Genomic DNA, 26,425 nt, shown 5'->3' with positions numbered 1-26,425 from the left:
AACACACGTCATGACTGAGACCTTTGACTCGTGTCTGTTGGGATCTGTTAACACTCCTCACGTCTTTAAACTGCAATAATAATACCTTTATGTCCAAGTCAGGAAATATGTTTGTCTGTCTCAGTATGGAGAATTTACACATATAGCTGATGTATAAATACAGTATGGGTAAGGAACACAGTACATGTCCAGTTAGACTTAAAATAATTGTGGGTATAAAATGTGTGTCTGTAGTCTATTCCTGTGCATAAAACCCCGCCTTTGATAACATCAATGGCTAATAAATCTTTTTTTGTGTGTGTGTGAATCAATTTCAATATCATAAGACGCTTTTGAAAGTAGCAATTATTGTACTTTGCATTTTGTGCAATTATGGTCTGACCATAAACCTTTTTCAGATCATGTTTCTTTTGTTAGATCTATTTAATTAGGTTAGGGCTATATTAAGTTAGACACTATTAATACATCAAAAGATGTTCAAGATGTTGCTATAGGATACATCTATTAATAAAGCAGTACTGTAATAATTAGTAATAAATCCTAGAATCACTTTCACCTCTGACAGTGAGGAAAAACAAATGGAAAAACAACGGTGCTCCATTGAGCCAATACAGTTATTTTATGTGCTTTTAAGTTTTAACAAACAACCGTGTTAAGGCATAAACGCGCGCGCGCACACACGCATGCGCGGACGTTACGTCAACTCTCCTCGTTCAGGTCCGCAGTCTTGTTATAAGAACGGCCGTCCGCGATGAAGTCCTCCATTCTACGCTGTAGGTTACAACTGCGACAAAATGTCAGGCAGAGGCAAAGGCGGAAAAGGTTTGGGGAAAGGCGGCGCTAAGCGTCACCGCAAAGTTCTCCGTGATAACATCCAGGGCATCACTAAACCCGCCATCCGCCGTCTGGCTCGCCGTGGCGGAGTCAAGCGAATCTCCGGTCTCATCTACGAGGAAACTCGCGGCGTCCTCAAGGTTTTCCTGGAGAACGTCATCCGCGACGCCGTCACTTACACCGAGCACGCCAAGAGGAAAACCGTCACCGCTATGGATGTGGTTTACGCTCTCAAGAGACAAGGACGTACACTGTACGGTTTCGGTGGTTAAACTCTTCAGGCGTCCCATCAACATTTAAACCAAAGGCCCTTTTAAGGGCCACGCACTGATTCATCTCAGAGCTATTTTTGTCCGTGATCGTGTCTTGATATCGATCCTTCATCATACTCACAAATTGTAATTACAGGACGTGACGTGGAAGTGTGCTACACGCGTGTAATCTTGCGTATACAAGTTATCTGCACTCCAAACAAGATACGATTAAGTAACTTTTCCAGTACTGTATGTTTTCAAGTATAGGATATTTTAGTTGTATAGTGTTTAACTTTTTAGGTGCAATAACTTTGCCTTTAATCTTAACCAACAATTTGTTTTTAAACGTTTCGATGGGAAAAAAATTCATGTACCATACATTATTATTACTATTTAGTTATTTAACAGCTTCCCCCCCCCCTCGAATGTTTAAGCACTGTGTTAATGTTCAAATATTAAATACTGTGCACGTTTTAAGACTAAAACTTCCTTAGTTTTTGATTAACGTTGCAACTGTAGTTTTAGTGTTGGTCATCATGGTGGTGCTTGGGAAGGTAAGTATTCTTGAAGTGGAACTTTGCGTCAAAAGTTTGAGAAACACTAAGAAGATACTCATGAAATCTTAAGCTTCGTAAAAAAAAAAAATAATAATAATTGCGGTGATGTTATTTTATTGTGAATTACATTGGCTTTTTGTCTCTTGTTTCGTGTGTACTCACTTTGGCGATATTAAATCGAATAACATTTTGTGTGCGTGTGTGTGTGTGCACAACAAAGAAGCTTCTGTTCGGTCATTGTGGGAGGGGTGGGAAGGGTGAAGGTCTAACCGCCAAAATACGTCACCTGTCCTCTTTCACGTCCGAAACCAGTGCAGCTAAGGCTCGCCAGGAGCTTCAACAGGAGAGTCGAGCCTCTCCAAGCGAGCGATGTCGTCAGCCAATCAGAGAGTGGCGCGATGTCGTCAGCCAATCAGAGAGTGGCGCTGGCACAGCGCGCGTAGCACGACCCCCTCTATACTAACCCTGACTGTATCTGTCGACACTAATCATGAGATAAAAAACCTATTCCATCTAATTAGTGAATAAATGTCAGTCTGTTATACCCTTTCATAGGCTATTTGAATGTTATGTCTATTTGAATCTATCTTTATACATTATGTACAGTACAGCGACTGCATGATTTGAAGTCGGGACTCTCGGGAGGCCAGGTTATTCGTCGATGAGGTAAACAAAGTTGTGTATTGTAGTAAAATAATTCGTTGCTTAAAAAGTGATGTGCTTTGTTTTACAATTAATCAATGAGTCAATTATTTGACAAATAAAAACTACAAAGACACACGGAAAAGCTTTGCCAGTGAAGCAATTCATTCTCATTTAAAATTTCCAATTAATCAGTTATTGAAGTGATTTTTTTTGGGGGGGGGGGAGGGGAACGTTAAATATAATTTGGCCATTCTTTAAAAATGATAAAAAGATGAAGAAATGTATTTTAAATTTAGTTTTTTTTGTACATCTTCAATGTAATAAATTAATACAAATACGGTAAACATGAGATTTTGGAGGTTATGTTTTAATACCAACACCATTAGTAACTCTTCAGTCAATATTTGATTTACCTTGTCAACATGTCATTGTTTACCACTTTTGACCACTGGAGGGCGCACTGAAGACCTCAACCACTTACAGTACCACCAGAGGCCTAGCTAGGCCGACCGAGCTGAAGGGGGCCCGAGAGATTGCATGGGAAGGACTACGGATTCCAAATTTCTTCACAAACCCTGACCAGTTGATTTCAGATTTATTGATGACTGAAAGGGGGAAACTGTCAAGTGCAAAACACATTGGGCATCAATCATTACGTGAATTAAATGATCTAATCAACTTAATTACTATAGAGCGATAGCATTACCTATCAAACATGAACATTAAGTGACTACCAGTCTGTGTTGCAATTCTTTGTATTTCTTAAAAACAGAACATCTTTTGAACCTAACGCATTATAAATGGCCATGGCAAGAACAGTGACACAAAATGGCCACTAGATGACAGCGTATAACAGCAAATGAACAACAAGCCGCCATGCTGTAATATATAATAATAATCATTTAATTAATTTAATGCATTATCTCCACGCACATACAAAAAAAAAAACAATCAACACATTTAATTCAAATAAAATACGTGGGTAATTTTTCATATATACAGTATATACATGGAACTGCACTTCATCCTGGAACACCTTGATGGCGCAGGGTCCCACGCAAGGATCCTGTTCGTGGACTTCAGCTTTGCGTTCAACACCATCATCCCCGAACTCCACTCCTCCAAGCTTCTCCAGCTCAGCGTCTCGCCTGCCGTATGCTAGTGGATTTACAGCTTTTTGACGGGCAGGACACAGCAATGGTGAGGCTGGGGGACACCACCTCATCTACACCCACCATCAGCACCAGGGCCCCCCAAGGATGTGTCCTCTCTCCACTACGCATCAGAGGATTTACTTCCTGCGGCTTCTGAGGAGCTGCTGAGGAAGTTCTACACAGCAGTCTCTGAACGCAAGGCACAGTCAGGACTGCTGAAAAAAAATGTCAGTACCCCCCTACACACTCTTGAGGACTTGCACGCTGCCAGAACTAAGACAAGAACATGCAAAATCCTCTTGGACCCTCCACATCCTGGTCACCAGCTCTTCCAGCTCCTTCCCTCAGGTAGGCGCTATCAATCAATGCAAACCAAAACCAGCAGACTTCAACAGCTTTTTCCTTCTTGCCATTAACTTCTGTAACAGTTAAATTCAAATTCCATTGCAACGTGCAGCCAATTTGGCACATCTCTGTTGAGACACTATGACATTATTCGTGTAGCAACTATAGCAGTCTCGTCACTCTGCACTATTCATATCTGTTGTTGACCCAAAATGGGCACTCATGCACTTGAGAACTATCTGCACTCCTTGCACAATTGTCACTGTTCCGGTTATCACACTTTAAACTGCTTAAATTCATTGAGGACTCTGCAACATTTGCACAATTGTCATTGCATCAGCATTACCACATTACTGGTAACCTTTCATTGCTCAATGACTCCCCGTAGTGTGTTTTTATGTCCTGAAAGTATATTTTGTGACAGTGACTGTCTGTTGTTGTACTAGAGCGGCTCCAACGACCAGAGGTCGTTGCAAATTTCTTTTCTGACTTACAAGCAAGCTGTTCATGTTTTTGATATTGTTTCCTTTCATTACTTTATACATATTGCTGTTACATTCAGTTGCTCCTGATGCCGCATTGCATTGCGATGTGGTTTTGTGTACGTGTGTAAACACTTTTTTTTTTTTTAAGCGGGGGTCGTGGAAGTGATAATGTGGTTTTGTTGTCAACTTGTATGTTATTAATTATTTTTTTGTGTTCGTCTTGAGAGCCCCTCGAAAAAACAATATGCTGCATCTCAAAGGGATATCGTAAATAAAATGAAAATTAAAATTAGATCATGGCACATGGAAGTCTGCCCAGTCCAATTCGCGGTGGATGGATCAGGCCCCCGCTTCCCTCTCGGCAGTAAAGGAGAGGGATCGACAGGCGATACTGAAGAAGACTTCGCTGATACAAGCTTTTTGAACAAAGACAAATGTATTGGTCAGCAAGCAATATGCAGTATCTCCCAATAGCCACAGCAAAGTGGGAGAGTCTCATTTAATTTTGGTGGGTGGCTGTCCCTACAAAATCTGTAGGTAGGGATGGCATGCCTTCTTCTAACGCCTACAGGCGGTCAGCCTTTGTGTAAATTCCAGACTCCTAATATAGTTGTCGTCAACTTTGAAGCACCTTCCTTGATATACAAGTTGCTATCAGTTTAAAATTGGACAGCATTTGATTCAGTATCATATTTTCCATCTTACCCCAAAGAGTCCAAGCTTCCTCACAGTCTATTTTAGTCAACCATTTGTTTTAATTATTATTTGGTATGCACATCACAAAACAAAAAGATTGGGCAATGCAGATACATTGCGTTAAGGGTTTTAACACAAGTGCTAATTCTCAATACTTGCCCACAGGAGGCTTTTAAGAGGGTACATAGAATATAAGACGATATATAAAACACAAGAAAGTAAACAGAATAAGAATACAAAAATGTAAAATGTTGAAAATCTGTGTCATCATCATCAGTTTCAAGATTAAACATGCCTGTGACTATTTGCATCCATCCAGGTCATTTCATTGTCTGGGCCTGAAATCGATCGCAACTGTACTCTTCTGGAATACGCTGTACGTGCACACGGGCTAGATAGGACAGTTCAAGTCCGAAGAGAGACTTGCTAGTTTTGGTGCATGAACTGATGCAGCCTGCTCAGACGACAGGAGAAACATAATCTGAGAAAACCAGATCAGTTCAGTTGCGATCGAGTCAATGCCCTGAGTTTACAAACATCTATCTTTCATTGATCTGTGCTATATTCACCAGCACACTTGTGATTCTTATACAGATTTTCATAAGCAAATCTTTGACCACAAACTGAGCAGGTTAAAAGTTTCTCTCCAGTGTGCCTTTTTATATGTGCTGTCAAAGTGTGTCTTCGTTTGACTCTTTTGCCACAGATGGAGCAGGCAAAAGGTTTCTCTCCAGTGTGTTTTCTTGTGTGTCTTTTTAAGGTTCCCCTTTCAGAGAAACTTTGATCACAAACTGAGCAGGTAAATGGTTTTTCACCAGTATGTGTTCTTGTGTGTCTTTTCAATGTTCCCCTTTCAGAGAAACTTTGACCACAAACTGTGCAGGAAAAAGGTTTCTCACCAGTATGTGTTCTTGTGTGACTTTTCAAGTATATCTTATCACTGAATCTTTGCCCACAAACTGAGCAGGCAAAGGGTCTCTCTCCAGTGTGTGTTCTCGTGTGTATTATTAATTTTCCCTTATCAGTGAAGCTAAGACCACAAACTGAGCAGGGAAAAGGTCTTTCACCAGTGTGTGTTCTTGTATGTTTTCTCAAATTGCCCTCCCAAGAGAATTTTTTACCACAAACTGAGCAGGCAAAAGGTTTCTCTCCAGTGTGTGTTCTTGTGTGACTTGTTAATTTTCCCTTATCAGAGAATCTTTTAGCGCAAAGCGAGCAGGCAAAAGGTTTCTCCCCAGTGTGGCTAATCATGTGACTTTTCAAATGGCTCTTATACCCAAAGCTTTTCTCACACTGTGAACATTTCCAGCGTTTGTTGTTTGTGTGATCTGTCTTATGACCCTCAGACTGTTCATCATCATCGTGAAGAGAGTGTGACGTTGTGCCGTCACTATCTGATAGTGGAGCTATGAGCCCGTCTGCTGCTGATTCCACACATTGGACTCCTTCACCTTGTGTTGTCGTGTGTTGACTTGAACTACTGCTTGGAGGCTCTGCCGCTCTGTTCGTCACACTTTGACCTTTACCTTCATTTTCACCTTTCAAATAGATACCAGTCAATGGAACCTTGATGATAAACTCCTGCTCTTCCTCTTTAATGTTCAGGAACTCTTGCTCCTCCTTTTTGATGGCGCAAGACTCCTGCTCCTCTTCCTCTTTAACGTGAGGGGACTGTGGCTCCTGCCACTCAGGACGAAGAGCTTCACTGACATCTGCAAGGCATAAGCAGACAAACGCACATGGGCCAAATTTCATTTGGAACTTCCTCTGTCTTCCCACCCGCTTACATGTTAGCGCTTTCCACCAGAGATCCCATCGACATGTCACGGCCTCGCAGCCAATTAATGATAATGTCATGTCATTGACGCATCACATATCAATTATCTATGTGTCTGAATAATTACTCTCACAAACGTTTTTGCAGTGAGAAGAACACCAAAGTACTGTGTTTTGGTACGATTTGGAGATTAAGCGTAATTGCGTCGGAGACCCTGGGGATGCCGGAGGAGACGACAGGGACGTCTTATTATTATTATTTACCCCTCTTCTCCTAAAAAAATTTTTAAAAACATTTTCAGTGTGCGTGTCCTCTCCTATGTATTAAAATAATAAATTGAGTCATCAAAAATGACTCAAAGTTTTTGATTTCCTCTTTGATATGCAGATGTGCTTCTATTTGAATGCAAAAGATTTATTACAAATACCATACATACAACATTTACGCATGAACCTTTATCTCACAGGGCTGAGTGTAGGTTACTGTATGAACACATTTGTTATGAGTTATAGAAATACATGGTATTAACCTTGTGGGGTGATCAGTCAGCCACATGTGCTCCCACCACCCGAAAGAGTAGTGTCACCCATGATCGCAGCGATTCTCTCCTCGAACGGGATGAGGCCCTACGCGCCTGACTATTGTAATGGTCTTCTGACTGGACCCCAAAAGAGCATTAAACAGCTGCGGCTCATACAGAATGCTGCAACTTGGGTTCTGACCAGAACAATGAGGTCAGAGCATATTACTCCAATTCTAAAGTCTTTACACTGGCTCTCAGTCAGCTTTAGAATATACTTTAAACTTCTGCTACTATGTCTATAAATCACTTAATGGTTTAGGTCCTGAACACATGAAAGTAATGCTAATGGAATATTAACCCAGTAGGACTCTGAGATCGACAGACACAGGTCAAATAGTGGAGGACAGAGTCCAAAGCAAACATGGTGAAGCAGCATTTAGCTATTATGCTGTTTTTATTTTTTTCCTCTTTGTTTTAAATATTTATAAGATGTTTTTTTTTTCTTGTTTTAATGCTTTTAATCAATCATAAAGCACATTGAGTTACCTTGTGTATGAAATGTGCTATATAAATAAATTTGCTTTGCTTTGCTTATTATAGTTGCCTAAAAAAATCATCTCATTATCCTGGCACTTAGCAAACAGAAATAATTTTGGTAATCCTAATTGACCGAAAACAGGAAAGGTTTAGTCTCATTTTATGTCACAGGCAAGAAAAAAAAAGCATATCTTTTTGTCCAATCAATGACTGCACCTGCTGTGTGCGCCTGGGACTCTTAGGGGCAGTCTGGTACGATGCATGCATGGAACGACTCATTTAATGTAAGCTTTAAAAAATAATAGTAATGAGTAGAAGAAAGTTGCGATATAACGTTAATAAGCTTTTCACAGCTTATGAAGAATATATGCCCGTGAGTATTGTTATATTACCTGTCTGTATGTGCTACTATGATGTTTGTGTGCGAATATTTGTTATTTGAAGGTAAGTCCCTCCCGTGATCAATTGCTAATAATAAAATTGCACCTGAACAAATACTAAACATTTGGTACAGAGAATCATTAATGGCTTAACAGGCAATATACAGCCAATCAAGTTTCCAGTTGGATAAATGTCAACGGAAAATCCACGGTTTTTTTGTTTGTTTGTTTTTTTTTTTAAATGGGGCTGGGGGTGGCCTGCTCTCCTGTGATTATTAAGCTGGCAAAGTATTTAAATGAATGATGATGTATGGCCAGTCGACGGCAGCAATGGGTCTCTTTTGCATGAGATCACCATGTGTTGTGAGAATGACAGGCGTACAGACATCTACCAAAATAGATGAGAGAAGATGGCAACGTGGGTAAATTCGGACACGAACAAGTACGATACAACGGCCTTGGGTTGCCTCGTTGAAAAGCTACTTCAACGAGCGGCACCCCGGACCAATCCCACGCTGCATTTTATTCAGCGAGCCCGTCCACAGTCTTGCTTTGAATGGCTTCTTCTCTTCTCACTGTATATGCGAGCAATTCCTCTATCAGAGCGTGCCCAACTGGGCGTTAACTGTTAAAAGATAAGAACGAACTATACATTAGCAATAATGGTGTGGGACACTAATAAATAAATCATTAAGACCTTGAGCATTATGTTGTCACTATCATATTTTCCTGAAGTAAAACACTAAGTTGCACATATAGCTAAGTGTTGGGTTTCTCAATGCTTTGGTCAAAGTCGCAAGTCTGTTGAAGAGTCACTGCTGTTCCAGTCCAAGTCGAGTCGCAGGTCTTGGAGCGTATTGTCGAGTCTAAAGTCATCAAATTCATGACTCGAGTCGGACTTGAGTCCAAGTCATGTGACTGGAGTCCGCACCTCCGCCAAGTGGGCCAAGCGTGGGAATGTCGCCGGTAGACAAGAAATATAAATGATCAAATACTGAAAAATACAACAAGATGCTGTTGTAATGCTTAATCAGCATTAAAATTACTTTTTCTTCTTCTTTTTTTTCTTTTTTTTTTTTTACAACAAAAATACAAACTACGGCTTTAACAACAGCGAATAATAATGTTCACATACTTTTCTTCCCCCTTCCCACACACCATGTTCTGACTTCAGACTGATTTTAACTTGGCACTACTCACCAACCAACCGACAAGAGCCAAAAAGGGCATAAAACTAATCTTCTGAGATGCGGCCTCCGCCCTTGGCTCCACATCACGAGGGGAACACCACAGCGCCACATAGCACACATTTTGTTTTTTTGTATCTTAATGTTTTATTAAATGCAACGTCCCACAGCGCCCGTCAATAAACACATGGATATTACCGATATTAAAAAACAGTACTGCTCCTGAACAAGTGAGTGTGGACGAACCTGTGCGTAAACCAACTGGAAGCTTCTTGCAAACAGCGTCCAGTGGCTGACGTTGTCTTCCGTCCTCATTTGTTCCGCAAAGTTCCTCCTCGTACTCAGCTGTCCTCCTCGCACACATTTTCACGCGACAATGACAACACTTCGCGCCGTGTTGATCACAAACGCGTCCCTTTTGTTAGCAGCTAAAGAAAAAAAGCTAAGCTAGGCTAAAGTCAGGCCGCGAAGCTTCGACGTGCACCGAGACGAGTTGAGCCGGACACGAACATTTAAGAATTGATGTTTTAGTCCAGCGAAGTAGTGATGGGCGTAATACGTCGTCGCGGATGCAGTGGGTTCATTCGGTACGAATTCAGCAACATTTAGTGAAGCGCGTCGAAGCAAGTGTGGCGATTGCGCAACAATTACAAAAGCGTTGACGTATGCGGAAATAGATCTGCAGCCGGGAATGGTCATGAACGCACTCATCGCCATAATCACAACATTGCGAATGTGCATAAAACATAAATGCAGTGAACAAGTAAATAATAACACGTTTATCTGTATATTCTTTTTGGGGGTATGCAAGAAAAAGCTTAGCTCAGAAGACACACTATGATAGCAACAACTTGGCATCCCGAGGCGAGCTGGATTGGAGCAGCGTCATACTACACCAAGAAACATCCCAACGATGTCTTGGGCCTGTTAAGTGTAGTAATAATGAACTACATACAGTGTGTAATGTAAATTATCCAAAATAATCACACACTTCACCGGGTTCTTACTTGCTGTGTTGCTTTTGTATTTCATCAAGTTACATTGTGTCACTTTCACCTCCCTGCTTCCGGTAGGGTGTTACAAAATAAGAGCACCCCTTCTTCTTCTATTGATTTTGAAGTGATGAGTGGTGTTCTGAAATTGAAGTGGCTGATGGGGTTTATTAAAAACAGACATTCCTTTTGCAATATTGTCTCCAATGTAATTTTTGGGGGGGGATAGATTTTTTGTTTGTTAAGATGCAATTTCTACCAGTAAAGTTGTCTGATTTCCATCAACAGGTTCTCCTATAGCAGAAGTTAATCTTCAAACATATCTTCCCTCCCAATAACACGCTTGTATGGAATAACCGATATATTCCGTGGAGTAGAAAGTCTCCGTATTATATAGCGGAATGGGGGACAAGAGGGATCTGGGCGGTTGCCCATTTCCTTGACGATAATGGGAATATGTTACAGTGCGAGGAGTTTTGCGATAAATATCATCTTCAATGTTGTATTAGACAATATAAAAGGATGATTAGAGCCATACCACTCCCCTTGGTTTCAATGCTTAGAGAAGACACTTTGTGTTCAAATGTCTCCCCAAGGCTAAGACAACTCGGCATCAGGATCATTTGAACACAGGAATTCTTTCCCGGCCCAATTAGGAGAGAATTTATTATTAGGGAATATAAAAATGATGAGATTCAACAAATTAGAACTACATATCTTTCCAGTTCCTCCCAAAATTAAAGAAGTAAATTTCAAAACCCTAAACGAGATTTCACCCCACTAAGGAATTTTTAAGACTAACATTTAATATTATTTCGGCTACAACACAAACTAAGTGGCTAGCAAGCTAACGAGGCAGCGATCGCCTCAGTATGACATTGGCGCTTGTACAAGGAAGAAGTCACCATCTCACTTGTTTTGTGTCGTGAGTCCGTCCACAGAACAGCGACGTTTCAGGGGAAGTTCATTGTTAAATGGACACAGCAACAGTCAGCTTGTGACTGTGTGAGCCACACACTGTCTGAGACATACACATTGATTGACAACTGAAGCGGAACATTTAGCAGACATGCCCACACTGTCCTGCAGCTCAAGGGCAGGGTTTATTTCTTTTATGATTTGGGGGCCTTATCTTATCGAATTGGCAAATTATTATTTTTTTAATTTTGGCAGTCGTGAGCAACACTTCTCTGATTTCTCTGTCAAATTAAATTTTGGTCCTTTTACGGGGTCTTTAAGGTACTGCAATTCACTGGCATGTGGGCAAGGAGAGCCACAGTCACCAATTCACTTTCAGCCCTTTATTTCGTTGCACTCACTTTTGTTTTTACCTGTATATGTTATATGTAAAGTTTAGTCTCAGTCATTCACAAACATTTCGGTCATTTGATGTGGACATAACACAAAAACATTGGCCGAAGCAAATGTATTTAGCACTGGTGTTAATTCTTATCACTTGTCTACACGAGGCTTTACAGGAGGTGGTACATTGACTACAAGAAGCTTGACAAACTACAAGAAGGTAAATAAAACAAAAATTTTGAAAGTCATTGTCACAGTCATTAGTTTGAAGATTAAACATCTATGCCTGTGAATGTTCTCATTCATCCTAGTCATTGCATTTTCTAGACATCGAATCAATCCGAAGTGGACCGTTCTGTTTGTCCTAGTGGACGGTGCACATTCACCTAGGCAAAATAGAATAGCTCTAACCAGAGGTGAGAGCTTTCCTGTCGAGCCTTAGGTGCGTCTTGCCATCTTGCTTAGGTGAGAGGCGAAACGTCTTCCAAGACAATACCCTTCCATTTAAACATTTACAATTACATTTAATACTTCACAGATCACTGCTATTTTGACCAGCACGCTTGTATCCCTTAACCATACCTTGATGATAGAATCTCTGCCCACAAACAGAGCAGGAAAAAGCTATCTCACCAGTGTCAGTTCTTGTGAGAATCTTGGAGAGAATCTTTTGCCACAATCTTAGCAGGCAAAAGGTTTTTCTCCAGTGTGTGTGTTCTTGTGTTTTCTAAAAGTTGCCTTTTAATAGAATGTTTGACCACAAACTTGGCAGGGAAGTTGTTATTCACCAGTGTGTTTTCTTATATGTCTTGTCAAATTTCCCCTCTGGGTGAATTTTTTACCACAAAATGAGCAGACAAAACAATTCTCTCCAGTGTGTGTTCTTGTGTGTCTTTTCAAGCTTTCTTTAAGAGTATATCTTTGGCCACAAACAGAGCAGGCAAAAGGTTTTTCTACAGTGTGCGTTTTTGCATGTCTTGTTAAGCTTCCATTAACAGAGAAGCTTTGACCACAAACTGAGCAGGCAAACGGTTTCTCACCAGTGTGTATTGTTGTGTGACTTTTTAAGTGTCCCTTAAGTGAGAATGTTTGACCACAGACTGAACAGGAAAAAGGTTTCTCACCAGTATGTGTTCTTGTGTGTGTTTTTAAATGTCCCTTCTGAGTGAATCTTTGACCACAAACCGAGCAGGCTAAAGGTTTCTCTCCAGTGTGTGTTAGTCTGTGTGTTGTCAAATGTCCCTTCTGAGTGAATCTTTGGCCACAAACCGAGCATGCATAAGGTTTCTCACCAGTGTGTGTTCTTGTATGTATTCTTAAATATCTGTTTTCAGAGAATGTTTGACCACAAACTGAGCAGGCAAAAGGTTTTTCACCAGAATGTGTTCTTGTGTGTGTTTTTAAATGTCCCTTCTGAGTGAATGTTTGACCGCAAACTGAGCAAGCTAAAGGTCTCGCTCCACTGTGCGTTCCACTGTGAGTTGTCAAATGTCCCTTCTCAGTGAATCTTTTACCACAAACTGAGCAGGTATAAGGTTTTTCACCAGTGTGTGTTCTTGCATGTGTTTTTAAATATCTGTTTTCAGAGAATGTTTGACCACAAACTGAGCAGGCAAAAGGTTTAGCTCCAGTGTGCGTTCTTGTGTGTCTTCTTAAACATCTGTTTTCAGAGAACGTTTGACCACAATCTGAGCATACAAAAATGTTCTGTGCAGTGTGGATCATCAAATGACTTTTCAAAAGAGACTTGTTGACAAACGTTTTCCCACAATTAGAACATTTCCAGTGTTTTTTGTCAGTGTGACATGTCATATCACATTCAGACTGTACATCATCATCAGTGTCAGGAGAGTGTGACATTGTGCCGTCACTATCTGATAGCGGAGCTAAGAGCCCGTCTGCTTGTGATCCTCCGCAGTGGTCTTCACCTTTTGTTGTCATGTGTTGACTTGAGCTGCTGCTTGGCAGCTCCGCCCCTCTGTTCTCCTCACGATGACCTTCATCTTCACTCTTCAAAGGGACACCAGTCGATGCAAACTTGGCGATATACTCCTCCTTTTTAATGTTTGAGGGCTCTTCCTCCTCTTTTATGTAGGGGGTCTTTGGCTGCTCTTCATCGTGAGGGTGCTCTGACTTGTCCTCTTTCATTTTAGGACGCTCTTCCTTCTCTTTATCGTAAAGGAACTCCAGCTCCTCCTCCTCTTTAATTTGGGGGAGCTCTTCATCGTCCACTTCCTCCTTAATGTGAGGGGATGCTGGCTCCAGCCGCTGAGGACGAAGATCTTCACTAACATCTGGAAGACAAAAGAAGACAAACACTCATGGGCCAAATCTTCTTTATTTGCAACCTTCTCAGTCCTCGATCCTCACTCCTTGATATACATGTTAGATCCCGTCAAGGAGAACAAGAGAACTACTACAAGCAAAGAGAGAAAAAAGATGTTTAGAGAAATGTCACATTCACTGCTCGATGGCGTCATTGAATGGCGGCGGTGATGGGGTCTTTGCACGTGGCGCCTTGACGTGATATCCGCTGTAGATATTACCAATTAGCCTCTTCCAGTTTGGAAAACTACAATTCATAGTTGAGCAATCAGCCAAGTATGAGCCTTGTAAAAAAAAAAATTATTTTTTTTTTTTTTTTTCCAAAAGCAACAATTCCATGAACATTGTTGTGTTCCAATGTAAACATTGTCAACCAAATTCAACAGCGTTTTAAGCAACCACAGATTTCCCAGCTGTTTAACTTACTCATGATTACGTTTATTGCTCTGTCCCTGCCTTCCTGGACACCGCGGTGCATGAAAATATTCCATTAAAAGGAGAAATATACTTGCTTGAGATCCAGAAACTGAAAATGTACTCTTCAGTTGGATTAAAAAGATTCAGTGGATCCGATGATATTTGCTTCTTTTAAGATAAGAAGGGGAAAAGCTACCTATAACGTTAAGCAGGCCTACATTTACAGTGGGAGGGAAGAGTATGTGAACGCTGTGGAATGTCTTAAATGTCCCATATTTTGGCTATATAGAAAGCCATAGAATGACTAACAAAGACTTAGTATAAAAGTGTCAATTTCATTTAAAAAAAACACCTTCGTTTTGTCATACGAGTGCCCCTCTGACAGGTACTTCTGTTTGACCCAGCTTTGTATCCGTGTAGAAGACCCACTTGTGAGAGCACACGCGTTTGTTATGTTGGCAGTGTTGGGTCAGGTGCGGAGAGGGAGGCGGAGATGTTGACGAGTGACGGAGATAAGCTCGAGAAATTCGAATGACCTGATTTCAGGCCTCTCCGCAGAAAACGTCTGGAACTCAGGAATGCGTGGACAATTTTAATTCATATTTAGCTTGGTTGAGGTTATTGCTGTCACAGGAGGGTAAACCAGTTATTAAATGGAAGGGTTCAGCTTTTTTGGAACGTGTTGCAGCCATAAAATTCTAAGTCAATGATTATTTGCTAAAAACAATAAAGTTGATCAGTTTGAAAATTAAATATCTTGTCTTTGTAGTGTATTCAATTAAATATAGGTTGAACATGATTTGCAAATCATTGTATTCGGTTTTTATTTACGTTAAACACAACGTCCCAACTTCATTGGAATTGGGATTGTAGTTCATTGTGTTGTGACATAATCCCTAACATCGCTCCATTGCTTAATACATTTTACATGAACATCCCAAAACTAATTTGATAATTGTTGGCAAGTTTCCTAATTAATACAAAATGTAATAGCGGATCATCTCGTCGCCGATGTTATGTGTGCGTTGCGGTTCCGCTGGGACCACAACCAGGGCCGCGACCCGCAGCACCTCAACGCGAAAATACAAAAGACCAGCGCAACAAATACGACACTGGCTGATCTGATGAGCAAAAATGTTGCTTAAACGTAAGAGTAGCAATAGAGGATGTCCAATCCAGAGGTGGGTAGAGTAGCCAAACATTGTATTCAAGTAAGAGTACTGTTACTTGACAATAATGTGACTCAAGTGAAAGTAAAAAGTAGTCTGACAAAAAATTACTTGAGTAAGAGTAAAAAGTGCACAGTGAAATAATTACTAAAGTACTGAGTAAATAGTGAGTATCTTCTAATTTTCTTGACCACATCATGAACATCAATAAAATACAAATGACAAAATAAAATGTGAATGTGCAAATTCTGATATTGCTGTGCGTGTGTGAGCATGTGTGTATGCACAGCCAACACTAAAATATCTGCAATTTACTGCAAGGTGTTTTCTCAAGTTATAAGTGAGCTGAAATATCCACGTTTGGGCAGACAGAGTAGCGCGCCGTTGCCTTCATAGTAACGACGCCCTTCGCAACATGGTGGCCGCACAGGCACGACGATCAGCCGGGCTGGCTTAGCTAGTTTTAATACCGATGCCCTTAAGACCAGTAGAAGACGTTGCGTTAGGTCATGCAACTTTCTTGTGTCGCTTGATTGGTGAACTAGTCTTAAATGTCACTCGAGCTTAAATTGTATTGGAGCAAACAGCTCCCAATGCAGAAGTCAAAGTCATAGTCTTGTGCAGGAAATAGTCAATAAATAAGCAATTATTGATAACAGGAAAAGCGGCAGAAGTGGGTTTTTTTTCGGATTTCGTCAACTCCTGTGAATTATCAAAAGCAGGTCCCGAGCCCACAGGCGGAACCTCAGGCATATTAGTCCGCCGCGGAGTAATATTCAGAAATTACATCTGTGTGTGGATGGTGGCTGTGTGGAATGGATCTAGCTGCCAGCGTCCAATGAGTACGAAACAGCCTATGACGAGAGTGGAAAAACTCATCGGATCTATATGATCAGAATCATCTTTATTTGCCAAGTATGTCAAAAACACACAAGGAATTTGAATCCGGTAATTGGAGCCGCTCTAGTATGACAACAGACAGTCAATTGAGTCATGAATTTGATGACTTTAGACTTTACTTTTGAGACACAAAGACATAAAAAAACACAGTCACTTGGTAATAAAAGGTTATCAGTAATGTGGTAATGCCGGAGAATTATAATTTTTTTTTTCCAGATCTATACGATTCATCAAAATGGCCTATTTTCAGTTCAAAACGGCGAATTGCACCAAAAGGCGACTGATTTGCATGTATGCGATTTGTTCTTATTTTTCAAAAAGTGAAAAACGTCTTGGCATAAATCATCCATCCATCCATTTTCTGTACCGCTTATCCTCACGCGAGTCACGGAGAGAGAGAGTAGAAACACTGGCATCTTAATTTTTGAAAGTTTCAATTGCCTGTTTTTTTTTTTTTTTTCTTCTTCCCATTGCACTGATGGGTGGACAGTTCTAATTCCTGTGTACATTCTTTATGAAGCCTGCCCTGTAGATTTTATTTTTTGCATGCTCTCCCTCTGCCTTTAAATCATCAACAAACGCTAAATGTTTTCATATTTTACTTCTTTTCCTGCTGTCACTCTTTTTTCAGTTTTTTAAGCTAGACTGTTGCTTACCATTCACACTCACCTTCCCACCTACGGGCAACTTAAGAGTCTTCAATCAACCTACCGTGCATGTTTTGGGGATGTGGGAGGAAACCGGAGTGCCCGGAAAAAAAACCACGCAGACACGGAGAGAACATGCAAACGCCACACAGGCGAGGCAGGGACTTGAACCCCGGTTCTCAGAACTGTGAGGCAGATGTGCTAACCAGTCGTCCCCCATGCCGCCGGGATAAGTCACCATTTAAAAATGTATATTTAACAAAACCACCATATCTGTCATTATTTACATTACTACTAGGGAAGGAGCTCCCGCTGCTTACCCAACTGTCCAGTATGGAGCTACAGGTACTTCATGTCCAGAAATGCATATTTTGTTTGCATGTTATATCTATATTGTGGCCCAAAAATAAAAATGATCCATGTCATATCTGGGGCTCCGTAAGGATCATCTCCTGTGCTGTGTAAGAAGCCAGCAGCAGCTGAGGAAGCACACTAGTCACACTTATGCTTCAAAAGTGGTATGCGTGGTTATTATAGTGCAACTAAACATGATTTTGTAAATTATATTTCTGAGAGGCGTTTCAACTTGTGCTACCCCCTTTTAAATTTGAGCACCTGCCCCTCCATAGGTCTCTGCACGCCCCTTTCTAAACTTCAAAAATGCTGCCTACGCCCCTGGGTTGACATAAACACGAGATCATCAGAGAAATATCAGATCCAGATCCACATAGTTTGTTGGATCTTAATAATGTTACATTAATAGTAAAGTCGCACAGTCATAGCAATAAACACGGGGATACTATTCAAATGATAATGTATTTCCTAAACAAGCTAAAGTAAGACGTAAACAAACCTGCTGGGTGTAACCTAACAGCATCCAGTAGTTGACTTTGTCGCTGGTTCTCCTCTTTTGTTCCACAAAGTTCCCCCTCGTACTCCGCTGTCCTTCTTGCACACATTTTCCCACGACAATCACAACACTTTACGCTCACACTTGATCTCTGTTGAACGATGTGTCGATGTCAAACGCGTCTCTTTGTTAGCAGCTAGCAAGCTAAGCTTAGCTAGGACAACACGCGAAGCGTCAACGTGCACCGACTAGAAGAGTTTAACACGACGTTTTAACAATTAAGGTTTTAGTCCAGTAAAGTAGTCCTGGCGTACTGTGCCAAGGCTTCGGGGTTTCAGGTTCGGCACTAATTCAGCAAGATGTAGCAAAGCGCGTTCCGAAGTGGATTCGCGGAGGAATATGTACGGGAACGCCATTTAGACAAACTTAACGCATTCACTGCAAGGCCTCCATGTTAGCATGGAGAGTTGAGTTCAACAGCCTTTCAAACACATGGAGGACAATGACACAAGATGGCTGCCCGTCTAGCGACACCTGACATCCTACGGAAGCTTACAAGTGACAAATGAAAGGAATTTACATTCGTGATAGGGAATTCCGGCTCTTTTTCGAGAACCGGCTCTTTTGTTCTCCCAAACGGATTCCTCGGATTTTTTGGTTGCTTAAATTATTCCCAGCAAAAATGTAAAAATAATACGCAAAATAGATTACTAATGTAAAAAAAAAAAAACGCAGTATTTTCTTTATTTATATGTTTATTATGTAAATACTCCTTGAATTTTGAATTTTGTTCCTGTTGTGGTGGTGAAATGCATGATGCTGTAGCCACTGCAGCATCAGTAGCAACAGGTCTGGCATCTTCATTTTTGAAAGTTTCAATTGCCTGTTTTTGTTTGTTTTCCTTCCCATTGCACTGATGGGTGGACAGTCCTAATTCCTGTGTAAATCCTTTCTGAAGTTTGTCCTGTAGCTTGTTTTGAAAATGAAAATGTTTTCATATTTTACTTCTTTTCCTGCTAGGCTGTTACTTACCAGCGTTTGTGTTGTTTATCCTTGTAACTGTACTGTAATTCCCTCGTCTCCCTCCCTCCTCACTCCGTACGCTGTGTGTAATTGCCACCAAGTGCAATGACAAATCACGAGCATGCAGCGTGCGCCGCATACTGTGCCGCATGTACAGTAATAACATGTATAGCCGCCCCTCCCACCTCTGTCCAATGCAAGTGAGAGAGAAGTGGGTCGGTTGGCTCCTGTCGTTCGCTTGAAAGAGCTTGAAAGCCCGTTGGGCACTATTTCTCGATCTTTTCAACTTCAGCCTCTCCTCCGCCCTGGTTCTCGTAAAGGAAAACCTGATGCCCTCTCTCGCCTTTTTTCACCTCCCTCCAACTCGGTGGAACCGGACCCCATCCTTCCCTCTTCCAGCTTTGTTGGGGCTGCCGCGAGTAGTTAAGAATGCTCAGAGAACCCAACCGGACCACCAGACCGTCTCTTCATGCCCAATTCTGCCCACTTCAAACGTACCTGTCATCCCGGAATCACCCATACCATCCAATTAATCCAACAACAGTTCTGGTGGCCCAGCCTGGCAAAAGACACCCGAGAGTTCATCCTAAGCTGCTTCGTCTGTGCCCGAGGAAAGACTTTGCATCAACCCCCAGCTGGTCTGCTGCGCCCCTAACCCATCCCGAGCCGCCCAAGGTCCCACATTGCCTTGGACTTCGTTACCGGCCTACCCCCCTCTGAAGGTAAGACCAACATCCTTAGCATCGTAGATCTTTTCTCCAAGTATGTCCATTTTGTACCCCTTCCCAAGTTGCCCTCTGCTTTTGAGACAGCGAACCTCCTAGTCCTTCACATGTTCAGACTTCACGGCATCCCCATTGACATTGTCTCAGACATTGTTCTCCTCCCAGGTTCGGAAGGAGTTCTGAAAGGCGGTGGGCACAGTCTGTCTTCCGGCTACCATCCCCAATCCAACGGGCAGACGGAACGGGTGGATCAAAATCTGGAGTCAGCTCTTCGCTGCGTTGCTGCACGCAATCCCGCCTCCTGGAGCGCCTTTCTCCCGTGGGTTGAATATGCCCACAACTCCCTCACCAACAATTTCACCACAGGTATGGCTCCTTCCATGGCATGCTGTGGTTTCCAACCTCCTCTGTTTAAGGAACAGGAGCACACGGTGGATGTTCCTTCGGTGAGGGAGAACCTGTGACGCGTCCAATCTACTTGGAATGACTTCAGGGCTGCCCTGGCTCATTCAGCCGAAAGGAACTAGCGGCTGGCGGATCTTCATTGCTCCCCTTCGCCTGTATACAAGGTGGGTCAGATGGTTTGGCTCTCCTCCCGTGACCGCCCTCTCCAAACTGAATCCCGTAAACTCACACCACGCTTCATTGGACCTTTTCCAGTCACTAAAGTCATCAATCCCACCTCTGTACAGTTGAAGCTTCCCCAATCTCTCAAGATCCACCCGACGTTTCATGTATCTCTGCTCAAGCCTGTCTCCACCAGTACCCTTTTCTTCATACAGTATTTGGACATTGCTTAAATTTTTTGCTCTAACATTTACTTGAAAAAAAAAGAAAAACAAAACAAAATCCTCAAATTGTATTTTTACTTCCTTAGATTAAGCATGTTATGAATATTTCCTGACTTTTTCCAGCAGCCTTTGTAAATCCGGATTTTTGAAAACAAGAATTAGCAGTACGCGTCAGTCTATTTTGGATCGTCATTCATGCACGCAGTCAAAATCATACAGAACTGAATGCTTAAACTGTCTGAAGGAGTGTTGTAAAACTCCAACTTTTTCCTCACTCCGCAGCATTATATTGCCTCAAGATGGAAAGTCTGGATGTTTTTCTTAGGCAATAAAGAGTGAAAATAGTGGTGTTAGATACATTTGAGTAAGCCTCTTTTGTTGTAATGCTTTGGTGCAGAAGGAGTTGCTCAGCCATGAAGGTAAGTGTGTGCAGATGACTTTTCGCCTATTAAACAGCGTAGTCAGCTCATCATTTTATTGTGTGGTTGAACGAGAGGCCTTAACTTTGTAGCTGTATGAAGTTCAGTCCATTGACTTGCCTAAACTCAGGGGCATGATCTGCCACATCAAGTATGACATTGAAGCAATGTGCTACCCCGCACAATGAGGTCATCAATCTATAATAGTACTGTAATAATTGTTGCCTTGTGTTTTTTCCCTCAACTGATCACGAAAGTGTATATTTTCTCATTTTTAATTGTATTCATTTGTCTCATTAAATAATTGAATAACAATAAATGTAAAAAAAAAAAAAAGTATTGTTAACGATGGTAAAATGCTAGCAAAATAAACAATTTCACATTATACGAATAAGAAAAATTTATATGAATATTCAAAGTATTCCGATAATTATATTTGAATAACAATGCAATGTTGAAACAGTGCATTGTTGAAACATTACAAAATGAAGCAGTACCAGGCTGGCCGCCTGTCGGCACCCGTAGGTGCTGCTTGAACCGTGGACGTGCAGGGGGCGGAGTGGGGGTGTCGGGGCTGTGAGGCTCCGTCGACCCTGAGAGTCCAGGATGGGCAGCACGACCTCTTGCTGTGTCCACAGACTCCACACTACCCCGAAAGTTCACTCCAGATTGGAAGAGGACCACACCGTACCGGATCAGAACTTGCGGCAGGAGGAGACGATCCTCAAAAACAACCTGCAACACATCAGTGACATCGAAAATATGGAGGGGAACGTGAACACAACACTTAATATCCACCTTATGGATACAGCAGTTGACTGAATAGAATTCTTCATAAACAGTAGCTATATCTCTATACAGTCAATACATGGGGAATGTGTCGTGGATATTGTCTATGAAGAGTATACATACAGCATAATACCATGGTATGAAGTATATTCAAATATGGGTCATTTACATATAATTTGATCAATAACGGTAAAGACATGGCCCACTGAATTTCCCTTTGCAAATCAATTAATTTTACTCATGTGAGGATAAGCGGTTAAGAGAATGGATGGATGGACGGATAATGGATGAGTATTTTAATTATTGGCAGGTGCATCCAAAGGTCATAATTGTTTCTCAGAAAAAAAAATTCTCGTGTAATATTTTTCAAACTTTTAATGCCAAAATGTCTTTACCGTTAGGTGTCAGAAATGGATGTGCATGATTTGTAACATGTTTCCTGAAGATACTAATTACATTTTTGGATATACAGGATTTATTGTTCCCTATGGTGTAATATGGCTTTTCCATGAAAATGAACACAAATGCGTGTTCGGGTCTTCAGGGTTCCTTTTTTCTTTTCTTTTTTTTACAAACAGTCATTCTTTGTCACTCAAGCTGTCTTTACTGCATAATGATACAACATAGTGATAGCCTCATTATGTTGTTGCAATACACCAGATGGATTTGGGAGCATCAGTGCCAGGATGAGGCAGACATTTTGCATTCAAATATAAGTATAGTATACAATAGTAATAAAGTTGTCCTTCTGAAATAGAAGTTATCATTGTTTATGATTTTCCACATACAAGTTTCAGAAATATGGTTGTCATGGATTAGATTAAATTAATTAAATGATGCCCTACGGGGGGCTCAAGCCAGTGCAAACTGTAGGCCGGTCCCAAGCCCGGATAAATGCAGAGGGTTGCGTCAGGAAGGTAATGTAATATATGGTTTTATTGTGTAACTAGTCTGGGTGTGAACATGGGTGTTTTATTGCAGGGAGGATAAAATGTAAATCAGATAAGGGTGTGGGGGTGCGATGCAGGAAATCTCCCAGCAGGGTGCATGTTGAGGCAGCGGGGTACATCTGTTGGAGACATCAATGGCTGCCGGGGGTTCCTGTAAACATTATGAGAAACAAGAATGTGGAGACAGCGTTTGGAGCCAGCGGCAAATGGCCATCATTCTGCAGAGCAATGATGACGTCAATGGCCGCTGGCCCAATCAGACGACAACGATTCCACACTTCCTCTTTGAAACATTGTATAAGTCTGGGGCAGGAACAGATAGGTTTGTTCGGACTACGCTGTCTGCTAAGGCTAAGATAGGGGTAGCTGCGGATCCAGAGCTCTGAAGTATGTATAGAGTCGTCTGTCAGGAATAAATTGGTTGGTTTTTAACACATCGTTATAATCGTAGTTCTTTCACGAAAACGAACACGCTAGGAACCGCGAGAGTTAATAGGTGATTTTAAACAGGTTCCTTTAAAGGGCATCCGGCTTAAAACTTTGCCAAACAAATATGAGCGTTCATCCAAAGAATTCCATATCCCGGATCGGTCGTGGTCCGTGTTAACAACAAATTCAGCTCCTGTGAGTCGAAGTCAAAGACGAATTGGTGGAAAGCGGGTTCTTCGGCAGAAAGAGAAGAGGAAAGCACAGAGCCTAGAACTGAATGTGGGGACTTTTAATCTTGGGACTGACAGGAAAATCTCGGGAGTTGGTTGACATGATGATTAGGATAAAGGTTGTTATATTGTGTGTCCAGGAGACCAGATGGAAAGGCAGTAAGGCTAGAAGTTTAGGGGCGGGGTTTAAATTATTTTACCATGGTGTAGATGGGAAGAGAAATTGAGTCGGGGGGTTATTTTAAAAGAATAGTTGGCTAAGAATGTCTTGGAGGTGAAAAGAGTATCAGATCGAGTGATGAGGCTGAAACTTGAAATTGAGAGTGTTATGTATAATGTGATTAGTGGCTAGGTCCCACAGGTAGGATGTGACCTAGAGGTGAAAGAGAAATTCTGGAAGGAGCTAGACAAAGTAATTCTGAGCGTCCCAGACAGAGAAAGGGAGAGTCGTAATTGGTGCAGATTGTAATGGACATGGTGGTGAAGGAAATAGGGGTGATGAAGAAGTGATGGGTAAGTACGGCATCCAGGAAAGGAATTTGGAGGGACAGATGGTGGTAGACTTTGCAACATTGATACAAATGGCTGTAGTGAACACTTTCTTCCAGAAGAGGCAGGAACATAGGGTGACCTCCAAGAGCGGAGGTAGAAGCACACAGGTGGATTACATCTTGTGCAGACAATGTAATTTGAAGGAGGTTACCGACTGTAAGGTAGTGGTATGGGAGAGTGTGCTTAGACAGCATAGGATGGTGGTGTGTAAGATGGCTCTGGTGGTAGGGAGGAAGCTTAGGAAGACAAAGGCAGAGCAGAGAACCATGTGGTGGAAGCTGAGACAGGACGAGTGTTGTGCAGCTTTTCGGGAAGAGGTGAGACAAGCTCTCGGTGGACGGGAGGAGCTTCCAGAAGACTGGACCACTGCAGCCAAGGTGATCAGAGCGGCAGGCAGAAGAGTACTTGGTGTATCTTCTGGCAGGAAAGGAGAGAAGGAGACTTGGTGGTGGAACCTCACAGTACAGGAAATCATACAAGGAAAAAGGTTAGCTAAGAAGAAGTGGGACACTGAGAGGACCGAGGAGAGGCGAAAGGAATACATTGAGATGAGACACAGGGCAAAGATAGAGGTGGCAAAGGACAAACAAGAGGCATATGATGACATGCATGGCAGGTTGGACACTAAAGAAGGAGAAATGATCTATACAGGCTGGCCAGACAGAGGGATAGAGATGGGAAGCATGTGCAGCAGGTTAGGGTGATTAAGGATAGGCATAGAAATATGTTGACTGGTGCCAGCAGTGTGCTAGGTAGATGGAAAGAATACTTCGAGGAGTTGATGAGTGAAGAAAATGAGAGAGAAAGGAGAGTAGAAGAGGCAAGTGTGGTGGACCAGGAAGTGGCAATGATTAGTAAGGGGAAAGTTAGAAAGGCATTAAAGAGGATGAAAAATGGAAAGGCAGTTGGTCCTGATGACATTCCTGTGGAGGTATGGAAGCATCTAGGAGAGGTGGCTGTGGAGTTTTTGACCAGCTTGTTCAATAGAATTCTAGTGCGTGAGAAGATGCCTGAGGAATGGAGGAAAAGTGTACTGGTGCCCATTTTTAAGAACAAAGGTGATGTGCAGAGCTGTGGCAACTATAGAGGAATAAAGTTGATGAGCCACACAATGAAGTTATGGGAAAGAGTAGTGGAGGCTGGATTCAGGACAGAAGTGAGTATTTGCGAGCAACAGTATGGTTTCATGCCTAGAAAGAGTACCACAGATGCATTATTTGCCTTGAGGATGTTGATGGAAAAGTACAGAGAAGGTCAGAAGGAGCTACATTGTGTCTTTGTAGATCTAGAGAAAGCCTATGACAGAGAACCCAGAGAGGAACTGTGGTACTGCATGCGGAAGTCTGGAGTGGCAGAGAAGTATGTTGGAATAATACAGGACATGTACGAGGGCAGCAGAACAGCGGTGAGGTGTGCTGTCGGTGTGACAGAAGAATTGAAGGTGGACGTGGGACTGCATCAGGGATCAGCCCTGAGCCCCTTCCTTTTTGCAGTGGTGATGGATAGGCTGACCGATGAGGTTAGACTGGACTCCCCGTGGACCATGATGTTTGCAGATGACATTGTGATCTGCAGTGAAAGCAGGGAGCAGGTGGAGGAACAGTTAGAAAGATGGAGGCATGCACTGGAACGCAGAGGAATGAAGATTAGCCGAAGTAAGACAGAATATATGTGCATGAATGAGAGGGGTGGTGGGGGAAGAGTGAGGCTACAGGGGGAAGAGATAGCAAGGCTGGATGACTTTAAATACTTGGGGTCAACCGTCCAGAGCAATGGTGAGTGTGGTCAGGAAGTGAAGAAACGGGTCCAAGCAGGTTGGAACGGGTGGAGGAAGGTGTCAGGTGTGTCATGTGACAGAAGCGTCTCTGCTAGGATGAAGGGGAAAGTTTATAAAACGGTGGTGAGGCCAGCCATGATGTACGGATTAGAGACAGTGGCACTGAAGAGACAGCAGGAAGCAGAGCTGGAGGTGGCGGAAATGAAGATGTTGAGGTTCGCTTTCGGAGTGACCAGGTTGGATAAAATTAGAAATGAGCTCATCAGAGGGACAGCCAAGGTTCGATGTTTTGAATACAAAGTTAGAGAGAGCGGACTTTGATGGTTTGGACACGTCCAGAGGAGAAATGGTGAGTATATTGGTAGAAGGATGATGAAGATGGAGCTGCCAGGCAAGAGAGCTAGAGGAAGACCAAAGAGAAGGTTGATGGATGTCGTGAGGGAAGACATGATGGCAGTTGGTGTTCGAGGGGATGATGCAGGAGATGGGCTTACATGGAAAAGGATGACGCGCTGTGGCGACCCTTAAAGGGACAAGCCGAAAGGAAAAGAAGAAGAAGGTTGTCTGGATTACATTTGCATTGGACTGCTATGAAATCGGTGTACTGAACATGGCTGCATTAGATCGCGACAGTTACGCTTATTTTAACCAAAAATTTCATGTTCTCTTTTCTATCCTTTTTATCTTACACAATTTTATTTCTCGCACTTGTTTCTATTTGTATTTTATTTTCATATATTATTTTCTTTGTATCTGTCTGCAAA

General features: G+C 42.0%; 4 protein-coding genes across 4 annotated transcripts in view; 1 reads left to right on the top strand and 3 right to left on the bottom strand.

The window, feature by feature from the left end:
• The first annotated feature begins 783 nt into the window (after nucleotides 1-783).
• On the top strand, nucleotides 784-2,337 carry LOC133490205 (histone H4). Its single transcript, XM_061799977.1, has one exon. It carries the CDS (start codon nucleotides 795-797, stop codon nucleotides 1,104-1,106), a length of 312 nt encoding a protein of 103 aa, XP_061655961.1. The 5' UTR covers nucleotides 784-794; the 3' UTR covers nucleotides 1,107-2,337.
• A 2,672-nt stretch (nucleotides 2,338-5,009) lies between these two features.
• LOC133490190 (zinc finger protein OZF-like) lies at nucleotides 5,010-10,382 on the bottom strand. Its single transcript, XM_061799954.1, has 2 exons — nucleotides 9,621-10,382; nucleotides 5,010-6,682 (listed from the first exon to the last, which is right to left on the bottom strand). Exons 1-2 carry the CDS (start codon nucleotides 9,736-9,738, stop codon nucleotides 5,517-5,519), a joined length of 1,284 nt encoding a protein of 427 aa, XP_061655938.1. The 5' UTR covers nucleotides 9,739-10,382; the 3' UTR covers nucleotides 5,010-5,516.
• Nucleotides 10,383-11,652: 1,270 nt separating this feature from the next.
• Nucleotides 11,653-18,515, bottom strand: LOC133465171 (gastrula zinc finger protein XlCGF57.1-like). The gene is made up of 2 exons (XM_061747665.1): nucleotides 17,980-18,515; nucleotides 11,653-13,962 (listed from the first exon to the last, which is right to left on the bottom strand). The coding sequence occupies exons 1-2, from the start codon at nucleotides 18,083-18,085 to the stop codon at nucleotides 12,449-12,451; spliced, it is 1,620 nt and encodes a 539-aa protein (XP_061603649.1). The 5' UTR covers nucleotides 18,086-18,515; the 3' UTR covers nucleotides 11,653-12,448.
• A 1,394-nt stretch (nucleotides 18,516-19,909) lies between these two features.
• LOC133490184 (gastrula zinc finger protein XlCGF57.1-like) overlaps nucleotides 19,910-26,425 on the bottom strand; it is a 28,673-nt gene continuing 22,157 nt past the window's right edge. Inside the window, exon 2 of the transcript XR_009792125.1 lies at nucleotides 19,910-21,669. The gene's annotated coding sequence lies outside the window, so the exon portion shown is untranslated. The remainder of the gene's footprint in view (nucleotides 21,670-26,425) is intronic.

Source organism: Phyllopteryx taeniolatus, chromosome 15 (assembly GCF_024500385.1).
Source record: "Phyllopteryx taeniolatus isolate TA_2022b chromosome 15, UOR_Ptae_1.2, whole genome shotgun sequence".
NCBI classification, from domain to species: domain Eukaryota; kingdom Metazoa; phylum Chordata; class Actinopteri; order Syngnathiformes; family Syngnathidae; genus Phyllopteryx; species Phyllopteryx taeniolatus.
Note: the sequence above shows the minus strand (reverse complement) of the source record. Positions and strands in the feature narration are given on the sequence as shown.

Coding starts and splice junctions, on each gene's coding strand:
- LOC133490205 (XM_061799977.1), top strand. CDS start 795: ATGTCAGGCAGAGGCAAAGGCGGAAAAGGTTTGGGGAAAGGCGGCGCT.
- LOC133490190 (XM_061799954.1), bottom strand. CDS start 9,738: ATGTGTGCGAGGAGGACAGCTGAGTACGAGGAGGAACTTTGCGGAACA. Junction 6,683..9,620: donor TCCAGTTGGTTTACGCACAG/GTTCGTCCACAC, acceptor TATGCCTTGCAG/ATGTCAGTGAAGCTCTTCGT.
- LOC133465171 (XM_061747665.1), bottom strand. CDS start 18,085: ATGTGTGCAAGAAGGACAGCGGAGTACGAGGGGGAACTTTGTGGAACA. Junction 13,963..17,979: donor TGTTAGGTTACACCCAGCAG/GTTTGTTTACGT, acceptor TTTGTCTTCCAG/ATGTTAGTGAAGATCTTCGT.